We start from the raw sequence: 23,063 nt of genomic DNA, 5'->3' as shown, positions 1-23,063 counted from the left end.
CCCCCTATTCTGCCCACAGCAATTTTGACATTTATGAGATTTTCCTGTGAACATTACATTTTATTGAAATCTTAAAAAAAGATATACTTGGATTTAGTAATTGTTTAAAATAGCTTTAGGCCTGGGGACTTCAGGGGGGCAAGTTTCAAATATTAAGGGTTGAAAATTTAAAATTCATTAGTGGTTGCGTGCATGCAAAGACTCCAGGACACGACATAACATGCTGAATTCCACATCAGTCACAACGCTATCATTTAACTCCTAGTGAAGGAGCATGCTGTCCAAACCAAAAGCAGCAGTATATCAATATGAAGGATAATTCATTTTACCAGAAATTAAATACTTCCTGTTAATTTTTATGTAGAGAGAGAAACAGAGAGAGAATGAAAATAGGGGCCATAGGAAACAAATAAATTCAGCACAAAGACTGGCTCTTTCCTTATTTTAGAATAACAGCTGAAGCAGTCAGAAGTCCCAGTTCTCCTCCTACATACAGAGAGACGTAAATCAGGATTATTGCGCTGATGTCTGTGGAAACAGTGATGTAAAATTGGGATAGCAAGCTTTTACTTTTTTTTTTTTTTTTTTTTTTTTAGCTTTTGAATTTGAAAAAGTAACAGTGTTTTTTTTCTTTCATTATATGATGCATCACAAAGCAACTCCATAAAACCCATCCATATCATTATTCCTGTTCTACTCTCAGTGATAATAAGGACAGAGTTTTATATTAATGCTTGTGCACTCTAGGTTTAATTTAGATCTCTGAATTTAGAAGTATAAAAGATGATCTCTTGTAAAGAGGAATCCCATTCTATTTGCATGTACTCTTGGGCAAAATCAATTAGGTCATAAGCTGGAACAAAATTTGGCCCATTCCCTGAAAGACAGAGGAGCGGGGAAGTAAACCCGAATTAGATGTGTATTCTGTAAAAGAAAAAATTTTGCTGGGGTGAAGAAGGAAGATTTACTTTGGAATTGAAGACCTTGAAAATAAGTTGCTGCAAATTCTTGTTTAATAGGGTGAAGGGAGATTGAAAAATGTTTACCACTGAGCTACAAACTAGCACTTTTCTTATGCTTCACACACTAGCTAGCATACTGTGAGCTTCTGCAGGTGGAAAAAAAAAAAAGCAAAGCAAAACAACGGAACAGTTCCTTGTGAGGGAATGGATAAGTCTTTTTTTTTTTTTTCCTACTGAATAAGTTGCTGACATTACAGGTGAAATATTCAAGTTGAACTCCACCTACCCTGAGTTTATGCATATTCCTTAAGGACAATCTGCAATGTATGGGAGGAAGTGTCAAACAAAAATTTGGGTCCCCCTAGTCCCTCCCTCCCCCTTCAAAAACCCATATTTTGGTAGCCAGCATACCTACCCATACATTCCCTACTGCCCTTTTAAAAGAGAGACTTTTAAGGCTCTCAGTTCAAACAAGACATTTGAGAGATGCTTAATTGGCCCCACTGGATGGGAAAGCATTAAATTCTGGTCCCTAACACTCATTCTGTATAGCTGTTTTTTAAATGGCAAGCAGAATCATCTAATTCTATATACAAATCAACTAGCATGATACTGCTTGGTTGAAAGGGTCTCCACAATTATGTAAAATGCGAGTATTAACTATAATTGGGATAGTTTGCTAATACAATAAAAATCTCTGAACATGAGGAAAGTTATGCTCACAGCAGTAGCTATCACTTTCTAAAGTAAGAATTCATGGATGAAATGACATGAAAAAGATGGTTATAAAATTTTAATGGAATGATAAAAGGCAAAAGTCAGCCTCTCAGCTGAATTCTTAAAATCCCTATATATCACAATCAGCTCCTTAACTGTAAAATCAATGTGGAGTATAACATGTTGTCAATGTGGTTGTCACTGGAGGGAAGACAGCAAAGTATGACAGCTACACAGCTCAGTCTTACAATGATGAAAATAAAATCATAAGGCTTTTTACATGGATGTAACTGTTTATAGAAGAAATTACTGAACATGGAAACAGTCGGCATATTTTTCTGTAAGATTCTCAGTTCATATTTTAAATGATTTCATTACAGTATTAATACTGGAAGGTACTTTCATTTTGGCAAATGAAATTATCTTTTACGGCAGGCTATTTTGCTCATCTGCTTCAAAAGTTCAGACTCTACTTAACAGGAGGGCACAAAACTATCATTAATCTTTTTAAATTCCCCAACTAGAATCACACTTTTGTTTACTTATTGTACAGATTAGGGGAGCCGGGAGCTCTACTCTCCTAGATATATTTCAGGGGAATCTATACTTTCATTAATATACTGAGACATGTACCTGGAATTCTGCCCTTTAAAGCTAATGAGAAATACCTGATTTGCTGGGAAACTCTCACTAAGCACAATAGACATTCTGGGCCTTTTATACTTGAATCATTTACTCTTTTCAGGAACATGAACAATGAAATTATACATATTAACAAAGTGTGGTATCTTTCATATACTCTATCCAACAGAATACCCAAATTGTACGGCTCTGGGCTTAAGGGATCACAGGAATCTTACCACATCAGATCACATAACTTTTAAATCATTAAGCTGTTCATGCAATGACGTTATCTGTATGAACTCCCTCAAATACATATTGAAAGCTGTCTCCAAAATACTCACACTTTTTGCCCACTTCTATTCCAACTGCACATTGTTTCTAGTACCCCAGCCAGGCAGCCAGGAAGATTCGTCTTATTCCTAATCTATAGGCACGTATGAGCAGATTATTTTATTTGTCATATGATCATCATATCACATTTGCCATGATATTCGTATGTCAACTTAGCTGTTCTCTCTTTTTGTTTACCCTGTCATGTATTTCACACGGTTCTTTCTTCCATATATGACCTTGCCACGTTTTATCTTTTGCTTCAGTTTTCATCTAGCTTTCTTGAATACAAGTGGCCATATTCACATCAACTATGGATTAGTTTGTATTCTTAAATTATATGGATCCAATTTGCATACCTAAATGGAGAGTCTAGTCTTCTCAGATACCCAATATAATCAGTGATTCCAAAAGTTGAGAACTGCAGCATTGCAATTCTCTTGTCCTGAATTGCCCCCTGGAGGAACTTCCCTCTTTCTACAGACTACAAAAAGAAACTTTAAGAGAATAGGCCTCCCTGCCCTGAAAACAAAGCTCTGTGGTGAGCGTGCCAGTGGAGCATACAATAGCACTCTGTATGATAGGAATAACACTCTCTGTGCTTCATCAGCAAATACATGCTGATGAATGTTTGATAAATTGTAGGATCATCCTTTTTTTTTTACTGTTTCTTTTTCCTCTAGATATATATTGATCTCAAGTCATTACTTTATGGTATGTACTTTTGACAGTACTTATTGGAACAGTTGTCACTGGACACTGGACTGGACTGTAGCATGTACAGTACAGAGAAAATATGGATTTGCAAACACAGTCTAGGAAAAAAAATACAGGCTGCCTGATAGGCAACTCACAAAACTTCCCTCAACTAGTGCAAGCCAAGCACTTATGAAAGTGCATCAGTGAGAGCTCTCCATACTGGATAGTTATGCTGATCCACGGGACTAAAACACAGCTTTCTGCAAGAGATGACTGAAATGTCCTCCTGCATGCAACTCACTGGACTGCAGTTAATTTCTATGACTAACTAAAAAAATCAGGCATCTTTTCTCAAAAGTAGTAATTTTTTTTTCACTTAAATTTCACCATCCATAGAGCTATAACTACAAGAATGGTGCAACTGCCACAGGACCAGGTTCAGATAACTATGACCAATTCTTTTACAGCTTCCTTCCCAAACAGTTCAAAGACTTACCATAGCAAAAGAGAAAACCTAATTGTCATCTGCTTTTTATGTCTAGAAAATTTCATTTCATTTCTGAATGCAATGCATGAAATTCTGCTCTTAGTTCAATGGTATACACTGACCTCTCAGTTTGGTAGTGAATATATTGACTGCAAAGCAGTTACCATAAATTTACTCTTAAGTTACTGAAAGAAAGATCTAATCCAGAAATTTCATCACCTGTTTCTGTTTCACAGTAAATAGTTTGATGCTACCAAGATCACTGGAACAAGCATCTTTTATTAACATGTTTAGCAGGTTTTAAAAAATTCATAAGATATATACATTATTCTAATCTGTCACTGGCAGGTTAGAGTTTAAAAAATGCATGGAATCAGTTACTAGCACCATGCACATGTAAATGGAAATATCTGGAAATTATTTACAGCATTTTTCCTCTGCTAAAAACACCTCAAACCTACTAATCTTTACATTAAGACATTTTATTACCAGATACTGTAGAATATTTACTGGAGGTGATGTATTGAAATGTCCACCTCTCTTAAGAAGATAAAGCCTGTGGGGTGGAATGCACTGTTTCACAATGGTTCCCTAAACAACACAACCTGCAACCTTAGCTGTTAGCAAACACCAGGGGAGCCTGGCATGCTGACTCTAAAAAACAGTGTGGAGCGTGGAGAGGGGTGGAGGACCTGTGGCCAAATTCTGTGACCACTGTGCAAGGATGGGGACTATTGGAATTGACAAACTCTTGTTTTCATGAGAGCTGTCAGTGGGCACTGCCAAATTCCTTATGGGTGGTCATGAGAGCCCATGTGAACACAGCTAGAGGAACTGGGCAGAGTGCTATTTGTGAATACATAATCTTGATTGTTCAATATACTGAACACATCTGGATTGATAGTAAAGAATGGGGCATCACTTAGAATATAAGCTAAGCTGCCCCAAACCCCTCCAATATCTGAGGACAAGCTAGAATGCAAAGGGGTTTATTTTCTTCCAAATATCTTTGTTCTTTTCACACGACAGATATAACAGATTTTTATGGCAGCATTGTCTAAATTTTCTTTAATCATTCCCAACGTCCTCCTAGATTAGTAAATATTTTTCATAAATAAAATATAGTATGGAATTCACTATATATTGTGAAATTATCAGATTGCAGTAATGTAATTATGCTGCTTTTAAAAGTGAATGTGATGATTTACATTTACCATCATGAGGCACGTATGCACATTAACACACACATATGCATATATTTTATTCCTACTGATACCTTTGGTTAAAAAAAAAAAAAAAAAAAAGGCATATAATCACTGCATAGAATTCAAATAAGAAGAACAGAGTACACACGCATATCTCACCAGAGCAAGAGATACAGGAAATTTCTACTGTCAAATGTTACTTTTTAAAGTCAAAGTCTATTGGTTAGCATGCCCAGGAATTAAGTGTAGTTTTGCAACAAGCTGTCAGTATAGGCAGTTTTATAAGAAAAATATTGAAGTCCTGACAGAAATACTGCTTATACTCAATGAAAATCATTCAGTCTTAAGCAATTGAGTTGAACATCCTTTCACAGAGGGCAGCCCTCTACAATGACACCATAACCAGTGTCCTTTGTCATCAGTTAAAGTTTTTTTGTTGGTCAGTTACAACGGTTGCTGGATACTAGAGACTAGAGACTATCTAGCAGCATGTATTCTGCAGCAGTATAAATACAAATGGAATATGGCATTTTAAGAAAAATATTTTTCCCCTTGGAGGCAGTTTATAACGGAGCTACAGATGGGTTTTTTTTAAGGTACAGTACAGGATACAATACCAAAGCTAAAGAAGCAAGTGGATTGCTGATTTTAAAATATTTGGATGGTGGTAGATACATTTTACGTATTTTTTGTTCTTACTCTTAAATTTGCTTTGGAAACATCCAGTACCTTCCATACTAACTTCAGGCATCACTGCATTTGAGTTTTGCAGGGGATAATGTTTCACCCTGCTGCACAAATGCCATCCAAGTTCTACAAAGCAGCTAACTTGTATATATGTAGATTGCTCCAAAAGTAATGACTCCTATTTATTTCAATGGAAACTACAACAAATACAAAGAGTGCAATAACACTATTTGATAGAGCAAATTCTCAGCTACAAAACATTATTTTTCAGCTTAGACACCACCATTAGCTATGTTTTCTTGCCAGTGATCAAGAGCCTTCACTCCATGCTTGTAAAAATCTTCACCAGCAGAGCTGACATGGTGTCACCACTACTGAAATACACCACTACTGCCTCACTGTGCTCACATCCACTGGTTTCCATCAAAGTTCAGCAAGCATCAGTGAGTGCCAGAGGTTCCATGGAGAAATTCAATGACACACCTTATTTCATATGCACTTTTATGTCAGATATCATTTTGTCATACTGCTCCTCTGCTCCTATATGTTGCATGGCAACAAAATGTAATGGAATATTGGCAGGAAGATTTAACCTCTACTGCCATACCACCAACACCCACATCTGATGACATGGGCCAATATATTAAAATAGGAGTCATTACTTTCAGAACAGATCTAGTATTTACTGATATCAGAGAATGAAAGCTGAAGTTAATAGGATATGACCGTTGTCTTATCTGTGTTGAGGATACCTAAAATGAATGACAGCTGAACAAAACTTTTCATTCCCACTGATCTCTGTTAATTCAAAATAGTGATCTACTGATCTGAAAATGAGTTTGTCATTGCCAGTCCCATCACTTTCCACATTAACAGTTCTATGTTCTGCAGACTTGTGCCATGTAGTTTGTTCAACAGTTCCTTGATTTAACAAAGAGGTGCCAGCATTTCAATAGAGCCTTTTCAGTTGGATTCTGGGTTGGATTTTGCATTTGATGCAGTGTTTGAGGAATATTACATAACAAATCTGGAATTAACTGTATATATATATATACACAAATCTGCTTTAAAAAAAAACAAAAAAAGAAATCGAGATATTAATTTCATTTTACTCTGCAGTATGGTATCTAACAGCCAACTTTTTTGTTAACAATGTTTGGTGGTTTTTTTTTTTCAGAATTTTTTTTTTTTTAATCTGTAATGGATGAACATGTAGCAAATTTTGGAGAAATTAAGTATATTATAAAGAGATTCTCCCTTTTATATCTTGCTGAATGAGAAACCAAGACGTTTTGAACGGGAAACAGTTTGGGGTGAAGTTGATGATATAACACTAAAATCCTAACTTACTGTCTTCATTGCTATTTTATCTTTACAGCCTGCACACCGAAATGCCTTAGGGTGTTGCTCTGTTTTACACTGGTATGACATCTGTATTTGGGATTGTAAATTTAACCTGATGCTCATGAACAGTTGCAGTAAACATTCAATGCTTGTGACACAACTTAGTTTTTGTCCTTTCTCTCAATGGATAGCTGTATATTTTGTGAAAACAACTTGAAAGGAAATGTGTTTTCACAAATGGATGACAATTTTCTTTGCGGTTGAACAAATAATTCACCAAAGAAATCTATCTGAAAAACCTATTCAAGCTCCAAATATGTAAATATTTGTTTGCATATATCACCTGTAGGTAATTAGCTAATGTAAGTAAGCTGTGAACTTCTTTAAATACTGATGATGCATTATCTACCCTTGCAAATCTTTGTTAAGATTCATTTCTTGTATTCTGCTTGTTCTTTTATCAAAAACGAATGTCATATCAAACTTGTCTGCATTCATAGCCTGAATACAACCAGTCTCCTATGACTATTTAATTAATATTGCAAAGATTATTTGACTTTGGTCAAATAGTTCGTATAGAGCTGTTTCTTGCTGTAAGTAGGAGGAGGATGGAAGTGCATTTAAAAGGCATCACTTGTTAGTACATGTAAAAAATATTTTTGTACAAAGTAGAAGGTGAAGAATTTTAAAATTCTGTTTCTAGGAGTTAGATACGGAGCAAGAGACTTACATAAAACACTTATTCCTATACAGTGCTTCTGGAACATACATGAGGGCTGTTCTTTAGCGTTCATGGAAATAAATAGGAGGTGTTACTTTTGGAGTCACCTACTTAGAATCAAGTCCTTGAACATAAAGGAGTGCCAATTAAAGAGCAGTACTTATAAGCGTAACTTAAACTAGCCATATATGAACACACATGCACGGAGAGATGTTATATAAAAAAATACGGCACTACTTCCCCAGATACGTATTTAAATATTCATATTTTATGAAAATCTAAGAAAACAGATATTGAGCCCTTAGGATTTATTACTGTAAATGCATATTCAGGAAGGAAATACGTTACTACTATTTCACTGAGAAGGCTAGATATCCAAATGTGTACAAAGGCAGCTGATCTGTTATTTCTATTTTGTGCTAAATGGAGTTAAATAAGAGTGGACTGCTTACTGTCCTCTGCTGTAGTCATTGAAGTCCAGTTGCTATAAGCATGGCCATAACCATTGGAGGCAACCACTCTCACTTCATACTCAGTGTATGGCTGAAGATCTCTGATGCTGTGTTGTAAGGAAGCAGTCGGGCTGGAAAGCAACCTGCAAAGAAAAGTAGCATGAGCTACAGCTTTAAACATCCAAGCGCTGAAAGGATTGACTAAAACATTATGTCTCTTGGAAACAAAACCAGCCACCCTAAGGGTGAGCCATATTTAAAATAACAGGACTTTTCTTGCTCAACAGTTGATGGTAGCCTTGCAATGCTCTGCGTACTCTAGAATGTCACCAGCAGAATGCCTCTGCCGCATCTGGAGTCGGTAGCTGGGTGCGCCTGGGGCGTTGTTGCGAACTGGTGTAGACCAGACAACCTGAAGACTGGTCGGAGTGGCAGATGAAAGCCTCGGAGGCATCACACCATCTGGAGCTGTCGAAAAGCATGGATGAATTAGAGCAGAGAAAACCATGGACAACATATGCCGGGTAGAAACAAAACGCTCCATATACTGGAAAAACTGTTCCTCAGGATCAACAGCAATGTTAACACGGTCCATTTAGTTTAACATTTTCACTACTGGACTAAGATTTTTTTTATTTTCTTTTTTCCAAAACACTTAAAATCATTTTGCTAAAAGCAAACCTCCAAACACCCAAAGGAACTAAGAGGCAACATATTCTCTACCACCTGTCCATATATTATCTGCTTCTCCTTGTGACCAGTTCTGCCACCCCTAGAAGTTAGAGATATTCTCACAGAAATATTACTGAGCAAGACTAATATCAATCAGATCTTTTATCACTGTGATACCTTCTTGCCCTTAAATTTATAATAATTTGAAAAGAAAGCAAATGAAATTTTAACAGAAAATAAAGGTGTTCAGGTAGAAATCAAAACAGATTCACTGAAGTCTCAGTCTCTAGCTCACCGTTTTGTTAAGGAAATTAGTTTTTATGAAGTCCGGGAACTGCAGATCAAAATCTGTCAGTAATGATGCCACAAATGACCTTTAACTGCTGCAAATTTCACTGTATGCAGTAAAAAGAACTATGCCAATTTGGAGTTTATGGCTTTGTCTGTTTTTCTTTTAAAAGAAAACAATCTGTTGGAGAAACTTTCTGTACATAAACACATCTGGAACTCTTATATACAATGCACGTCTGTAGCTCTTTTCCAGAGAATTAAAATACTAGAAAGTTATTGCCTTTGTCATTTAATCTCTTGTATAATAGTTTTGCTTTTCATGGTCCAGTAGTTACTATTTGCTTCTTTCTTTGGTCCTTTCAACAAGTATTTTTGTTGCTGTTATTTTCTTCTTTCTCTCTATTGAAAAAACAGTCTCATAGATCTGTAACTCAATGTGCAGTTATAAGCCTCAAGGCATGAGTTGTAAGATAATGAACAGTATTTTACAGTAAGTTTTATGATCTTCATTTATGAGGTGGTTACTAAAAGGGGAAGTAACAGCCTTTGTGAAACACTGTCCAAATTCTACACTTCTTGGAACAGATGAAAGGATGGCATCTACTCTGAAAAAAAATCACCAGTCATATACCACATTTTTTGTTTATACTGACACAGGCACACAAAAATAAGTGTGATGTGTTCCCCCGCACTAGATCAAATACTAGATCAGATTGCCCAGGGCCCCATCCAACCTGGCCTTAAACACCTCCAGGGAGAGGGCATCCACAATCTCCTTTGGAAACCTGTTCCAGCACCTCACCACTCTCTCAGTAAAAACTTCGCCCTGATATCTAATTTAAGTCTACCTTCCTTTAGTTTAAAACCATTCTTCCTTGTCTTATCACTATCCATCCATGTAAAAAGTTGTTTTCCCTCATGTTTATAAACTCCTTTTAATTACTGGAAGGCCGCAATGAGCTCTCCCAACAGCCTTCTCTTCTCAAGGCTGAACAAGCCCAGTTCCTTCAGCCTACCTTTGTAGGAGAGATTCTTCAGCACCTGGACCATCTTTGTACTCAAAAGAATTTTTCATTTTTTTTTAAACAAAAGCTCTCTGCCAGCATACCTGTATTATTTCCAGGTATGCTACTGCTGAGCATTGGTGCGTAGCCCTGTAACACTCTTGCAAATGATGAAGTGGACAAAGATCTCCAGTTTCCCTAACTCCCTTTCCCTTCTCTCTGTTACTCTGAAAAGGGCAGCATAAAAATTCAGGAGTTTAGCCAGCCTGGCTGCCTTTGGACCCTTCTTTCTGCTGCTTTTATCTAGACCTAGACAACGAAGCTCAGGTAAATCCCACGGAAATCTGAAACCTTCCCTGTTTCCAAATCCAGGAATATCTGAAATTCATTTAATCCATGGCCTGCAAATCCCTTGCCATCATCTTCAGGGCCAATCAAGAGCCTGAGAGCACCTCAACTCAGAGGGAAAAAGATGGCTGACTTAACAGGTGAGTCTTCAAAATCAAACATTTAATAAAATGGAGAACATATATTTATCTCACTTCATATGCAGCAACATAAACAGTGTTGGACTTGAGTTGGGCAATACAGGATTTTTAAATTTATGAATATAAAATACAGCAAGGCTTCAAAAAAATAACATGGTCTCATACAGAAGACATGGATAAGATGGGAGATGAGGTAGTCTTAGTATCAAGTGTTTCACAATTTCAGAGCCATCTTCACATCTCTCTGTTGTAAAAAATACAAGATATTTCCTGTCATAGAGTGTTTCATGAAGCTGTTAACAGGCAACCAAATCCAGAACAAGACGGATGGCACAATTATTATAAAAACTTGTCTTAGAGCATATTAAAGTGTTTTCATAAGCTGACACTAAAAGAAAGACTCAATGTCCCTTCAAAGCAGGGTACTATCTCATTAAAAACTGAACTGTCTGCAGGTTAAAACACACCAATTGTTTAAGTGCACACAGGAGTTCTCTACATAGCAGAAAAGCTACACCTAACAATGAATCTAATCAGCTGAGTTATAATTTCACCAGGAAGCCAAAGTTCACATTGTTATTGAGGCAGTGTGAGCAACTCACTGAGGAGGCAAAAGCGTTAAATTTCCAGCTCTGTCAGGACGCATCACTTCACCTTTGTCCCTCTTTTCTCAATCTGTTAAATAGAGATAATAATACTTATCCTTCTTTGTAAAGCTCCCTGAGATCCACAAAGTAAAAGCTCTGATTAATCTTTATGTATGTATAGTGGTGGTTATTATAGTGATACAGGAATGCTCATCAAAAAACAAAGATGTAGCTGTCTAAATGTCAATAACAACTCACAGTGCAGATGTTATTTTAATGGCGTAGGTAATCTCAGCTAAATGTTCAAATCTCTTCTACCAACAAAAGCCCAACATAGGGAAGAGTAGAAAATTTGGACAAATCTCTTCTCTGAAAGTCAACTAACCTGCCGAACAACCCTAACTCACGACTTTCAAACCAACACATTAGAATATTCTGCAAATTTATTTCATCCAGAAAAGATTCCTGAAGCGTGCAGAGAATGTCCTTATTACGTTCTTCCAAAAGGAAATGGGTAGGACTGTACAATTTTGGAGCCTCTGCTGAGTCATAATGAAAAAAGGTGCTCTGTAAAAATGATTGCATTTTGATCACTAAAACTACAGAGCACTTACACTCAAAACTGGCAATTCAAAATTGCATGCAGAACATTCATTCACTATTTCAAACACTCCTCATCATCAAGATCTTCAGCATAATGTTTCCCTCAGTTTAACCCTTTTTACTCAATCCATATTCCCAGGAGACTCCTTACTATCCAAGTAATAAGTGGCAACCAGCAATAATTCTCCTGAAAATTTCTCAACAGAAGATCCATGTTTCTAGCAGCTTGATATATTGCCTTTAATATGCAATGTTGCTCAAAAAGCTCCCCTCAAGCTTTGATATTGCCCTCAGGAGGCAACCACTCCACTTGCAACCTACTGAATCAACATCTTGCCCAGTAAATCCTCACCTAGCAGGGCAGAAAGTCACACTTTGTCTATGAAGAAATTACAAAGGCGGAATAAAATATTTAATCAGATGTCAATTGTAATCAGAATATTAATTACTAACTTCACAGAATAATAAAAAATGGAATGCTACAATCCAACAATAATATACAGTATTCTAGACACTTAGGTATACACAGATGAGTCAAGAAAGATCAGATCCTTACCCCACTGCTAACATACTAAGTGATCTTTGAAAAGTGTTTTAACTTTTTGCTTCAATTTCTTCATCTTGAATAGCATATGCAGTAGATGGCAGCTTCATAAGTAATTATTTATGTGATGGAAACAAGCACTGTATTAAACAATTGCCTAATTTTCTGAGAAATATTCACAATGCTTATTATAATATACTTGAAATTTAAATTATCTGAAAGCAGACTTTAGGAAGCACTAGTAGAAGTGAAATATTTGGACAATAAACTATTTAATTCAAAACATGCCTGTACAATTTTTCTTTAATAAGATGAAGAAAAATTAGAAGAGTTGGTTTTAGCATCTATCAACTTGGTGTAAACTCACTGCAACTTTGGTGAAGTGACACTACCTTTAAGAGTTATCAGACAAATATTGGATATCCATAATATCTTCAGATAGGCAGATATAATTGTTCGAAAGTATGCAAGTGTGACTCTACAATTCCCTACATCTATTTGTACGAAATATTTAGCACATCTTATCTAAATATCTTTCATACACATCTATACAAATAATAATTGCAGATATTTAACTACAGAGGAATTGAAGTAGACTCTGCAGTCTGTACCATAACAGAAAGGAACAGTTGCAGTCGGAGTGCCCTCAGATGAATGCCTTGCTCAGTCATGGCTACTCACTCTTTTCCAGGTTCAATTCATAAACCCCATTTCTTTATCTCATTGCATTGGTTGTTAGATACTCCTGATTCATTTTCTATTTTAGGTGCCCATACTGAGATCATTTCATTACAACACTTTTTATGGCAATCTGTTCTGCAAGTTGACATTTGTTTCTCCTGATTTTCCCAGGTATGCCTGTTATCTAGTTGTTTGTGTGGTCCGAATAATTCCAGACACTGTGTTCACCATAATTCTGATCATGGGCATGTGTTTTTGTTTCATTTAACAGAAAGACAAGCCATGATGTTGGGCTCTGTGTCATCACTGGAAGGGCATGCTAGTTATAAACCTTTATCTGTTGGCAAGATTGCTTTTTTTTTTTTTTTTTTTTTCCTTTTCTCCTGTTTCATATCTTCACCGGTTTGTCTTTTAACCCTCTTTTCCCAGCCATCTTTCCTACTCAGTGCACAGTGAATACACAATCTAGTTTTGGTTATTCATTTAATGCACATTCTCCACCACACTGTTTTACACTTAATCAAGATACAGAGTATTCTTGGATACTCTTTTTAATCTTATAATTTCACTGATATGCTTTCAGTTACAGATACTATTCTCTCTAGTAATACATCTACCAGGGACAATATAGCCTTATTTTAACTGTGTTGCACAACCCCATTTAACATATGTCAATGTATTCTGGAATATACAATGTGGAAGACCTGTGGTGACCTTCATGCTTGCCCCACTCTGGGGCTCAGAAAGTAAGGAAAGCTTTGTTTTGTGAAAAAGCAACTAAAGAGACGTAAAGCTATGGCTTAATTCTAAGTCATAGTCATAAGTCCAAATCATAGTGCCACTAAATCAAAACCTGTTCACACCTAATGTTCCTGAAATTTTATTTTCAGAAGTATAATATAAACAGTGTATAAAAACATCTTGATCTCTCTTTATGATCTATCCTTTGTTACAGGTCTGCTATAGTAGTAATTTCAGTTGAAAAGTATCTTTGTAGATTTGCTAGCTTTCAGCATTAATATTACTTATTAGGTATAACAACATTCAGAAAAATAAGAATAGTAGGTTCTAACATTTTAAATTTGTCTTGATCTGCATTAATCATGTGAGCTCTAACTGCAAATTTTCCTTCACTTGCAATATCTGGTATTTCAAGCTGCAAAATAAAATTTTAGTAATGCTCAGAAAACCAACTCAAGCTTTACTCCATGGCCTGCAGACCTGAACTTTAATACAGTTTTCTTACAAAATCCCAGAGCAGGCTTACCTATTCCTCATTAATATTGCTTTAAAGGAAAACAAAATCAGCCCTCACCCTCCTTTTAATGAAATTTTTCCTCATCAGCATCTGCAATCAAGACATGAGTCTCAAGTAAAAATGGGTCTAAGAGATACCTTTTCTAAGTGCTATTTTTTTACTGAAGTCAATAGTATAAAAATGTCTTATAGACTTATCTTTACATTTATTTAAGAGGTAATCTTTACATTTATTTAAGAAGTAATCTGTCTTTCTTCTCTTGAAAGTTACCCAGGCTACTCAGTAGGAGATCTGCTAAACTTTAAAAGATACAAAAGAATGCCAAGAAGCAATTAACTGAGTGATTAATGATTATGATATCTGTAATAAAGACATTGGATAGAATTTATAACTGAATAGTAAAACTATTTACTCATCAGAGTAGTTAAAAGGATGACTAGCCAGTAACTGTCATATCACAAAAAAAAAAAAAGAAAAAAAGATTGTGAAGACTACAAGGAAGAACTAAGAATTGGTTTTGGATAATTTGTATAATTTTGGAAATCACAATTAAACAAAAAACTCTTGTGGGTCACATGTGACTTAAGTTTCCTGCAAAATGAATTATCTCTTTCAGTGAGCATTTCTCTTCATTTATGTGAAGGAATACATGTGAAAAGAGGAGATAGAACAAGATTACGTTCACCTTCATGTAATATCTTCAGCTTCCAGAATGAAGCAGCTTCAGAAATGAATTTCAGGATTTCTTTTTTTCATTTGTTCTTCTTTTTGGAGAGGAAGCAGGTGAGAGTTTTTGACATCATCTTCAGAATCTTGCAGCTTCCCTTACAACTGATATTGGAAGGCAGAGAGCTCTGGCCAAAGGCAGTTGCAGTATCTTTCACGTTGATGGAAACACTGACACCTCTTGTCTCTGGTGGTAGCTTCAGAGTGTTGGCAAGGAGTCCTTGGGCTAAACTGAAGTTTCCTTCTTAATGTTGATGGTATAACTTCAAAGACCTGCAGGCAAGCTTTTTGTACTTTCTATCATTTTTGAAATGAATCAGTTCTAAGGTAGCTACAATTTCTATAGCTAAGATGATGTCCCCACCAGAGCGATAACTATAGATAATTATTCAGGAAGATTTCATTCTTTCCATCAACAGCCATTTGAAGTGCATTTTAGGAATCAGGGATAAAAACTTAGCATGTGAATCAGATGGGAGGCACTAATCAAGGAAACTGACCTTTGTTACTCACGCCTGATTATGACTTAATATTTTTTATACTGAACTGAAAAATGACAGAGGAATGTAATTATTCCCAATAGATAGCACTGATGTTTATCCCTCTAATTTGACACAGGAGCCAGAGGAGGTGCATACACTGTGACAAAAAAAATTCACATTCCTGGAACAAATATATTTCTGAGGCTTCAGCTGCCGAACTGTAAGAGCCAATCTTTCTAGAAGAGGGTGGAAGCTAGAAAAAAAGTAGCTACAATATCATTTTGAGTATGGCTATTCCTCCTGCTGTCATATGGTGAAGAGTATGTGAGTTGGTGAGTTAGCTACTTACACAAAAGAAAAGAAAGAAAAGTCTAAACCTATGTGGCTTAAAGAGTAGAAGACAGCAAGGTAATATATACAGATAGTAATCTCCAACATCACAAAAAAATTTACAAAGACAGAATCAGTGCCCTGTATGTAAAAAGAACATATAGTAACAGAATCAAGCTGCCGCAGAAAGATTTTAAACCAGAAAATCCCTATTGGATTAAACAAACATCTTAACCAGAAATGAGACATAGAAAGAAAATGAACAAGATGATTTCGTAATTAACACTTTTTCAGCCTAATAATTCAATGAGGGTCTCTAACATCAGAGAAGATGAAGAAGGAACAAATGAAAAGGGCATGGACATCTTCTCTGAAGTGTTCAGTTGAGGCCTGCTAAAAATGATTTTCTGATATACTATATATTTTTTTCTATGACTGAAAGCAAAAGGATGTCATAGGACATTCAAAACCAGAAAGCAGCACTCCACAAAGCCAAGTGGATGTGTTTTTTGCAAATGATTATTGTCCTATCTCCACTGAATATGTCAAGAGAAACTACAAAAATATGGTTACCTAACTGAAAAAGAAAGTGAAATAATGGAAAAGATACAAATGTTTGAATCAAATAAGAATTCTGGTCCAAATGCTGGCAGTGTTCATACTGCTGCAGTATGAATGGGCCCATGGACCACTCACAGGTGTGAGTGGTTACCCTGCCATTGATGTGTACTTCAACAAACCAAGAGTTTATATGTTCCTAAGTGTACATATAGGAGAACAATACAGGTTTGCAAATAAATTGGATCCCCAATAAGATTTATTTTTAATCCATAAACTTCTGTGCAATGCATATGATGATACTGCCATTTATGATGGAATCCCAGCTTGAGAGCGTCCATAAATAGAAAATGGATCTGACAAGATGACTGATTAGCTGGTTTCAGGGAGCCACTATGCACAGTGGGTAGCACAGTTTTATTATATCTTGAACATTCTGTGTATAAGTGAGATCCAGGTCACTGGACTACCTTTTGGACATGAAACAACTGAAGCTGCAATTGACATTTTTCCCCTCAAATCCTTTCCTCATTTAAGAAAGTTTAGGAAAAGAAGTTTCAACAAAGTTCCTGAATAACTATCCAGGCAACACAAAGCTGGACTTCTTTCACAACTCCTAACCAACTTCTTTTATGTGATATGTGATAGCCATAAACAAAGAAAACCACAACACTTGTGATTTTTATAAGGAAATTCAGAAGCAAGTGTTGAGAAAGAAGGAACTGTTTATTTGGTCCAACAGTCGTAATTCCTATTGTCCTCATCCCTCTCATCTCCTTGGATAGTGGAGCAGACTGAATCTACTGAATGCCTAGAGGGAACCAGATTTCTGCTGTGGCTATCTCAAAATGCTGCACCCACTCTAGCTGTCACCTCTTCTCCTTCCCTTTCTGATAAAGAAAAACAGGCATTTACAATGCCATATTTCCAGTGGCATTTACATGTTTATCTGAATGTTGTTTTGAATCAAATACTGTAGAGTACTATTATTAGTAAATAGAAAGAACAAAGATTTTTTTTTAGATAGTTGAATAATAAAAATAAAATCTAGTTACAAATGAGGAAAAACAATCTATTTACTTTTCCCCTAAAAGTACCTATAATGCCATTGTTTATACAAGTAATAAACCATTCTTCATAGTAGAATCACTTAAAGGGTTGGATTATTTTATTTTATTTTTTTTTGGTCACTATTGGGGGTGTCAACTTTGCTTAGGTTATCTAAAGACAAAGATACTGCTTCCTTCAGTATATTTGGATATCTCAGTTGAAGGTGTTCCATCACTAATATATCACATTACAGCTTTGATTTTCTTTCAAGCCTCTTGGTTGTACTGATATAAAAAGGTACTAAAGCTACAAATATTGCTGGTCTTGTTGTGTTTCAAATTTTATTATATGTTCATAGTATGATATTCTCACAATCACTGTTCATATACTTTTGTTTTCTGCAAGGAGTTTGCAAAGTTTCTGAAAGCTTTTATACATTCTAACTTTATCAGTCTTCTGAAATATATCTTTATGAAATATATGCATATGACATACGAGAAAAGCAATGAGAGTTCTTGGATATTTTGCTCATAAAAGCACCACGGGAGTGCACTAGGGAATACGCTGTCAAAGAAACCATGGAATTTTAGCTCCTCATTTCCAGTTTTCCCTAAGGTGTAGGTGCTTATCACAACAATATCAAAGTGTCTTCTATGTCAATGAACTGAAATAAATATATTCCCACTGAAATTCATGAAGGAAATTCAGAAATTGTGAGTGCAGAAAATCTCATAACCTATACAAACTCTAACTTTAAGGCAAGTCCTTTCTTCAGTGAAAGGAAAAGTTGCTCACTTGAAGACAATGTCTCTTAAGTCATGCCCTTAAAATACTTCAGACGTTACTCCTTGAAAATTTACCTCTCACACTCCAGTCAAGTGTCTTCTAAAATTTGGCTCCCTGTAAATCTTTTTCGGTAGCAAACATATTCTCACAAATGGAAGAATAATAAAAAAGTCATTTACTCTTTGCTTTGCTCTTCAAGCTATTAGAAAGCATGTTATCTTTGCCGGTTCACTTGAATCAGACAAGGCTGAAAACAAACATATCAAACCAACAATACTTATTAAATAGAAATTCTGACTTGTGTGTTATCTTAACCTGATTCTCAATTCACTGCGAGGCATTCAGAGCATATAGCCTTTGAAGTAGCCTACATTCTAGTTTTCTCTTGCAAAGCACAGAATTTGTCAGGTTCAGACAAAATACCAAAAATGACTGTACATTTATTAAAAGCTTATTTTTTCCTCTCTCTCTCTCTTTAACAGAAGTCTAATTTAGTTGTTGTTCCCTTAGGTACAAAGTACACAGTTCATAATTCATTTGATATAAAATGTCAGTTTAGATTTTTGCACTTCTTTGATAAATGAGAAAAAACATGTACGTTTCAATTTCTTTCTATGAGGTTTTACCAGCAGAAGCCCCCCTCCCATTGTGCTGCTCAAAGACCTTTGTGTTAAATTAAACATCAAGATTCAGGAACTGTAGGGAATGGTATTTCCAAGACGTACAGTACAAATATATGAGACTGGGAAAAAAAGTAATCATTTTCTCTACCACTAAAGTGATCTCTCCCAAAGAGCATCTTTGATCCTTGAATTAGTTCTCAGTTATAATTTAATGTATAAAAATTGTCAGCAGCTTTCCCTACATTTAGACATAAAATTATATTGTCAGCTCCACAAAGAGCAAAATATAACATTCACGGGCTTGCTTCCCTCCCAGTATGTGCTCATGCTTCTAAAGCCCATCAATATTAATGGACAAAATGTGTGAACATAAAAGAAAATAGCAGAGAAATAATTTAATTGTATCTGTCATCATTACTGGTATAGAAAGTTTTTCCTGACACAACCAAATCCTGCCACTAATCAATGCACAGAACTCTAAGGGCACTAATCTGTGCAATGCCAAAGAACAGTATCAGGAATCAGGAACTTATTTCTGGAAATAAAACTACTATAATGAGGGAAATACCACAGAAACACTGTATATTATTCTCTTATGTAACACATGAGGCCAAGTCTGACAAAGTCAAACTATCATGTTAACAGAGTAAACAAGAATTCTTATCGCTTCTCAAAATTGCCAACTTTAATGCTATGGCTGTCACTTCACGTTGCAGTCTAGCACAGCAGCCTCAGTATCAATGAATTATGCTGTATTAGAAACTAGCAATAGAATCATGTTCTGATGCTCATGCTAAGTACAACCACCAATGGACAAGGTATGCCCAGGTCCATGAATACCTGGAAGCCAAGACATTCTCCCCTTCCCCTTCCTCCTTTGCTACAAACAGCCTCACCCGAACCGGAGAAGTGCTTGCATCCCTGGTTTACAATTGTGCCTGTCCCACCATCTCCCTCAAAAATAAGGCATTACTTTTTTTTTTTTTTTTCATTTTTTCTGGCCAATGGTCTAACGGAGATAAGGTGCAAGAGAACATGAAAGGTGACACCTCTGTTCCACAGAATGATGGCAAAAATCACTACTTGTTTTTATGGATTAGTTCCCTACTAAAAATAGCACTTCAATTGACAGAAGTATGTTATCCAATGAAGCAAAATATTTAATATTTAAAGTGAATGGAGAGTAATTCAGACAAACTTATTCACACAATCTGTGCAAAATACACAGTTGACTTATCTGATAAATAAGGTAAAAGGATTACAACCTTTTATACCTGACCTATCCACACAGAAATGTTCATACCACATTATTAAGTAGCTACTCATCAGTTAATGCTCTGTTCTAGATATTTGTAACAAATAACCCATTTATATGAATTAACTCTTTGCTTCAATTCTTCAGCTAGTGCTGGAATTGGTGGAAGGTTGTCAATATAAAACAATGAATGCTCTGTTCCCAAGTAGCTTCTACTGAAAAGACCTTGGCTACTGTTTTCTTGCTCAAAATTGGGTAGTCCAATTGATTAACAGTCATCAAACCTTATTCAATCGCAAAACAGGCTGCCTGTATTTTGCCACATCACAGCATTTACTCCAAACGGTATCATGTATTGAGATAAAGTAAATACCTTGGCAACGCTTATTCTCTACTAAACAGACTTTTGACAGAAAGTTAAGAGGTAGGGAACGTTTCCTTTCCTTTTTCCATTTTTAGAGCACAGATCAAAACGACTCTATCTTCATCACAGAAAATTTACAGCTACTTAATTCAGATTACAATCATTAGGAACATCTTGTTCAATTTTTTGGAAAGCACTATCAGTTTCTTAGGAACAACTATCTCAAGTACAGTTCTTAGTATGTAAGAGCAATCACCACTTTGGTGAAAGAAAAAAGAGGGAAGAGATGTGTTCCTTCTCTGTATGATGACACCTTTTCAATCTCAGTTTCTTTTCCTCTTACATGTTTTATAAGAGCTGTTTAGAAAATCACAAGACAGCCAACCTGTGAATTGTTTTTTTTGTGTGTACACAGAGGCCAGATTCAACTTTGGTAGCACCTTTTGTGAAGAGGCAGTTGTAGTCTAAGCTTGGAAGAAGAGAGCCTGCCAGACCTTTTATGTGTGTATTATACTTGTCAGTACTAGAATGAATACAAAGTCTCTTTACCTTGCCTGGCATGTCTTTCTACTTGCAAACCTGTCTGTAAAATGGGAGCAACAATAATAAGCCTTCTGGAATGCTAAACCGGCAAACATCTGTAAAAATTATAAAAGAAAGTATCTCAGCATATAAATAGTAAGAATTGATATAGTTAAATCCTGGACGTATCCCATTGCAATATGAAAGACATGAATTCCTTTTCTCTCTTATTTTACTAAACTGGAATTAATCTTCCTAAAAGGGTAGTATTTCCTTGTTAGAATCCTAAGTCAGACCTGAATACAGATCCAAAGGGAAACAGGCTAAAATCCAGTATATACACATGAACACTCATACACATATTTCCTTGTGCATATCTGCACATGAATGCAGACAAAATACATCCTTAATTTTTTCCCTCAACAAAGTATAAGAATATGCAAACAAGCTGGCAGAACTTTCCTGGAGCCTTGCAGAATTCATTGAAAACAGAGGAATTTCAAGATGTCCTCAATGGTGCAAAGTAGCTTCAAAAATGTTGTCACTTTAATCAAATGTTTTATGATCAGCAGATAACTTTCATAATTTAGGTGCTTCAAGTGCAGAAAATATTGCTTAAAATAACAACAGCAAACCCCATAGACATTTGCCTTTGCTGACAGCTTATGAAAATGATATTTTATTCTGGAACCTATAGGGGCATGAACTGTCAGAAATAAATATAATAAAGTGAACTTTTTAGAAAAACAGTATGTATCAAAGTAGCAAAGTAACACAAAAATTGATCCAGTTCTTAAGACTTGCACATGTCTGGAAAATGGTTCAAAAGGCAAAATTAATGGTATAATTTTTCAAAAGTCTTCTGTATGTTTCACTAGGAATTCAAGGATCATCTTATTACAGAATTCTCTACATAGAAGAAACAGGCTAGTTTATTGCATAAAGAATGTTGACTTTAGTTAGAGTAGGGGACAATCTAGATGAGATTTACATAGAATGAAAAAATGCATGAGCAGGTTTAAGACTTATGTAAAAAACTGCACGCTTCATCTAAATAGTGTCCTTTCTATATGTAATTAAAATTGGTCTGAAATAGGTATATGTGATGGTAGGTAATCGTTTTAAATAGAGATCTGCTGCCAAGTCTCACAGTAGGCTCCTTTCCCCATTTCTATGTATTTCTCTAGTTTTCAGAACAACCAAGCTGTAGTTGTTCCAGCATGAAATCTGCTCTACCACGGATTTCTTCCATGAGATCTTAAATACCGCCTGGAACTCATGCTAAGGTTTTGGAAAGACCTGGACTAAGACCTCCACACTGAGGTTAATTGCCTGCTTATAGATGATCTATGGGCTATTTCAAGCTGTTGCACAGCTCTCCCTTTCTCATCTGTCATTCCCCAACCAAGCAGAACCATCCATGTCCTGGGCAACTAAAATTACAATTCTGATCATCTTGCTCTGTTTCATGCAGCTCCAGAAGACAGAAAGCAAAGAGCTGAAAAAACAGCCCTGCTGTTTGGACCATGAAACTACAGTGGATCTTCCTAGCCAAAAAAAGACTGTATGCAAGGCAAAGGGAAGGAGCCAATAAGAGCAAGGAACAAGCATTTGAATGCCTTTGCCTTCTGCCAATCTCCAACTTTAGAAATAGGAATTTGGTAAGAGTACAGTTTAAAGCAACGTTGAGGTGGCTCCTTACAATACGTGAAGTTAGGCTGAGCCCCAGTTGGTTGTAATTTAGAAAATTACAGCAAAAAAATGGGCACCTCTGTGCCTCCCATTGCCAGAACCTGAAGACATTATCTCTCAGGAATGAGAGCTGAGGAACTAGAGCTCCTCTAACTTCTCTTGCCACCCAAAGCACCAAAAAACAACTATTCAGAAACAAGAACAAGCACAGAATGAATTTGCTGAAGGAAGTACTGAACAGAAAGGGAGAGGGGAATAAAGGAAGAAAGTAGAACTAATGAAAATGACAATCAGATCAATACTGCAGAGATTAGAGAAG

At 36.0% G+C, this 23,063-nt stretch overlaps 1 protein-coding gene across 8 annotated transcripts in view; it reads right to left on the bottom strand.

Moving 5' to 3' along the window:
- Window positions 1-23,063, bottom strand: part of USH2A (usherin) — a 370,614-nt gene that overhangs the window by 126,760 nt on the left and 220,791 nt on the right. For 7 of the 8 annotated variants that reach the window (XM_015283893.4, XM_419417.8, XM_040697423.2 and 4 more), the window contains exons 39-40: window positions 8,546-8,696; window positions 8,229-8,371 (exon numbers count right to left, since the gene is read on the bottom strand). In XM_015283893.4, the coding sequence (XP_015139379.2) occupies window positions 8,229-8,371; window positions 8,546-8,696 (294 nt within the window). The remainder of the gene's footprint in view (window positions 1-8,228; window positions 8,372-8,545; window positions 8,697-23,063) is intronic. The other variant, XR_005858133.2, reaches the window with a different exon arrangement.

The sequence above is a fragment of the Gallus gallus genome, chromosome 3, assembly GCF_016699485.2.
Source record: "Gallus gallus isolate bGalGal1 chromosome 3, bGalGal1.mat.broiler.GRCg7b, whole genome shotgun sequence".
NCBI lineage: Eukaryota > Metazoa > Chordata > Aves > Galliformes > Phasianidae > Gallus > Gallus gallus.
This window is presented reverse-complemented; position numbering and strand designations above follow the sequence as displayed.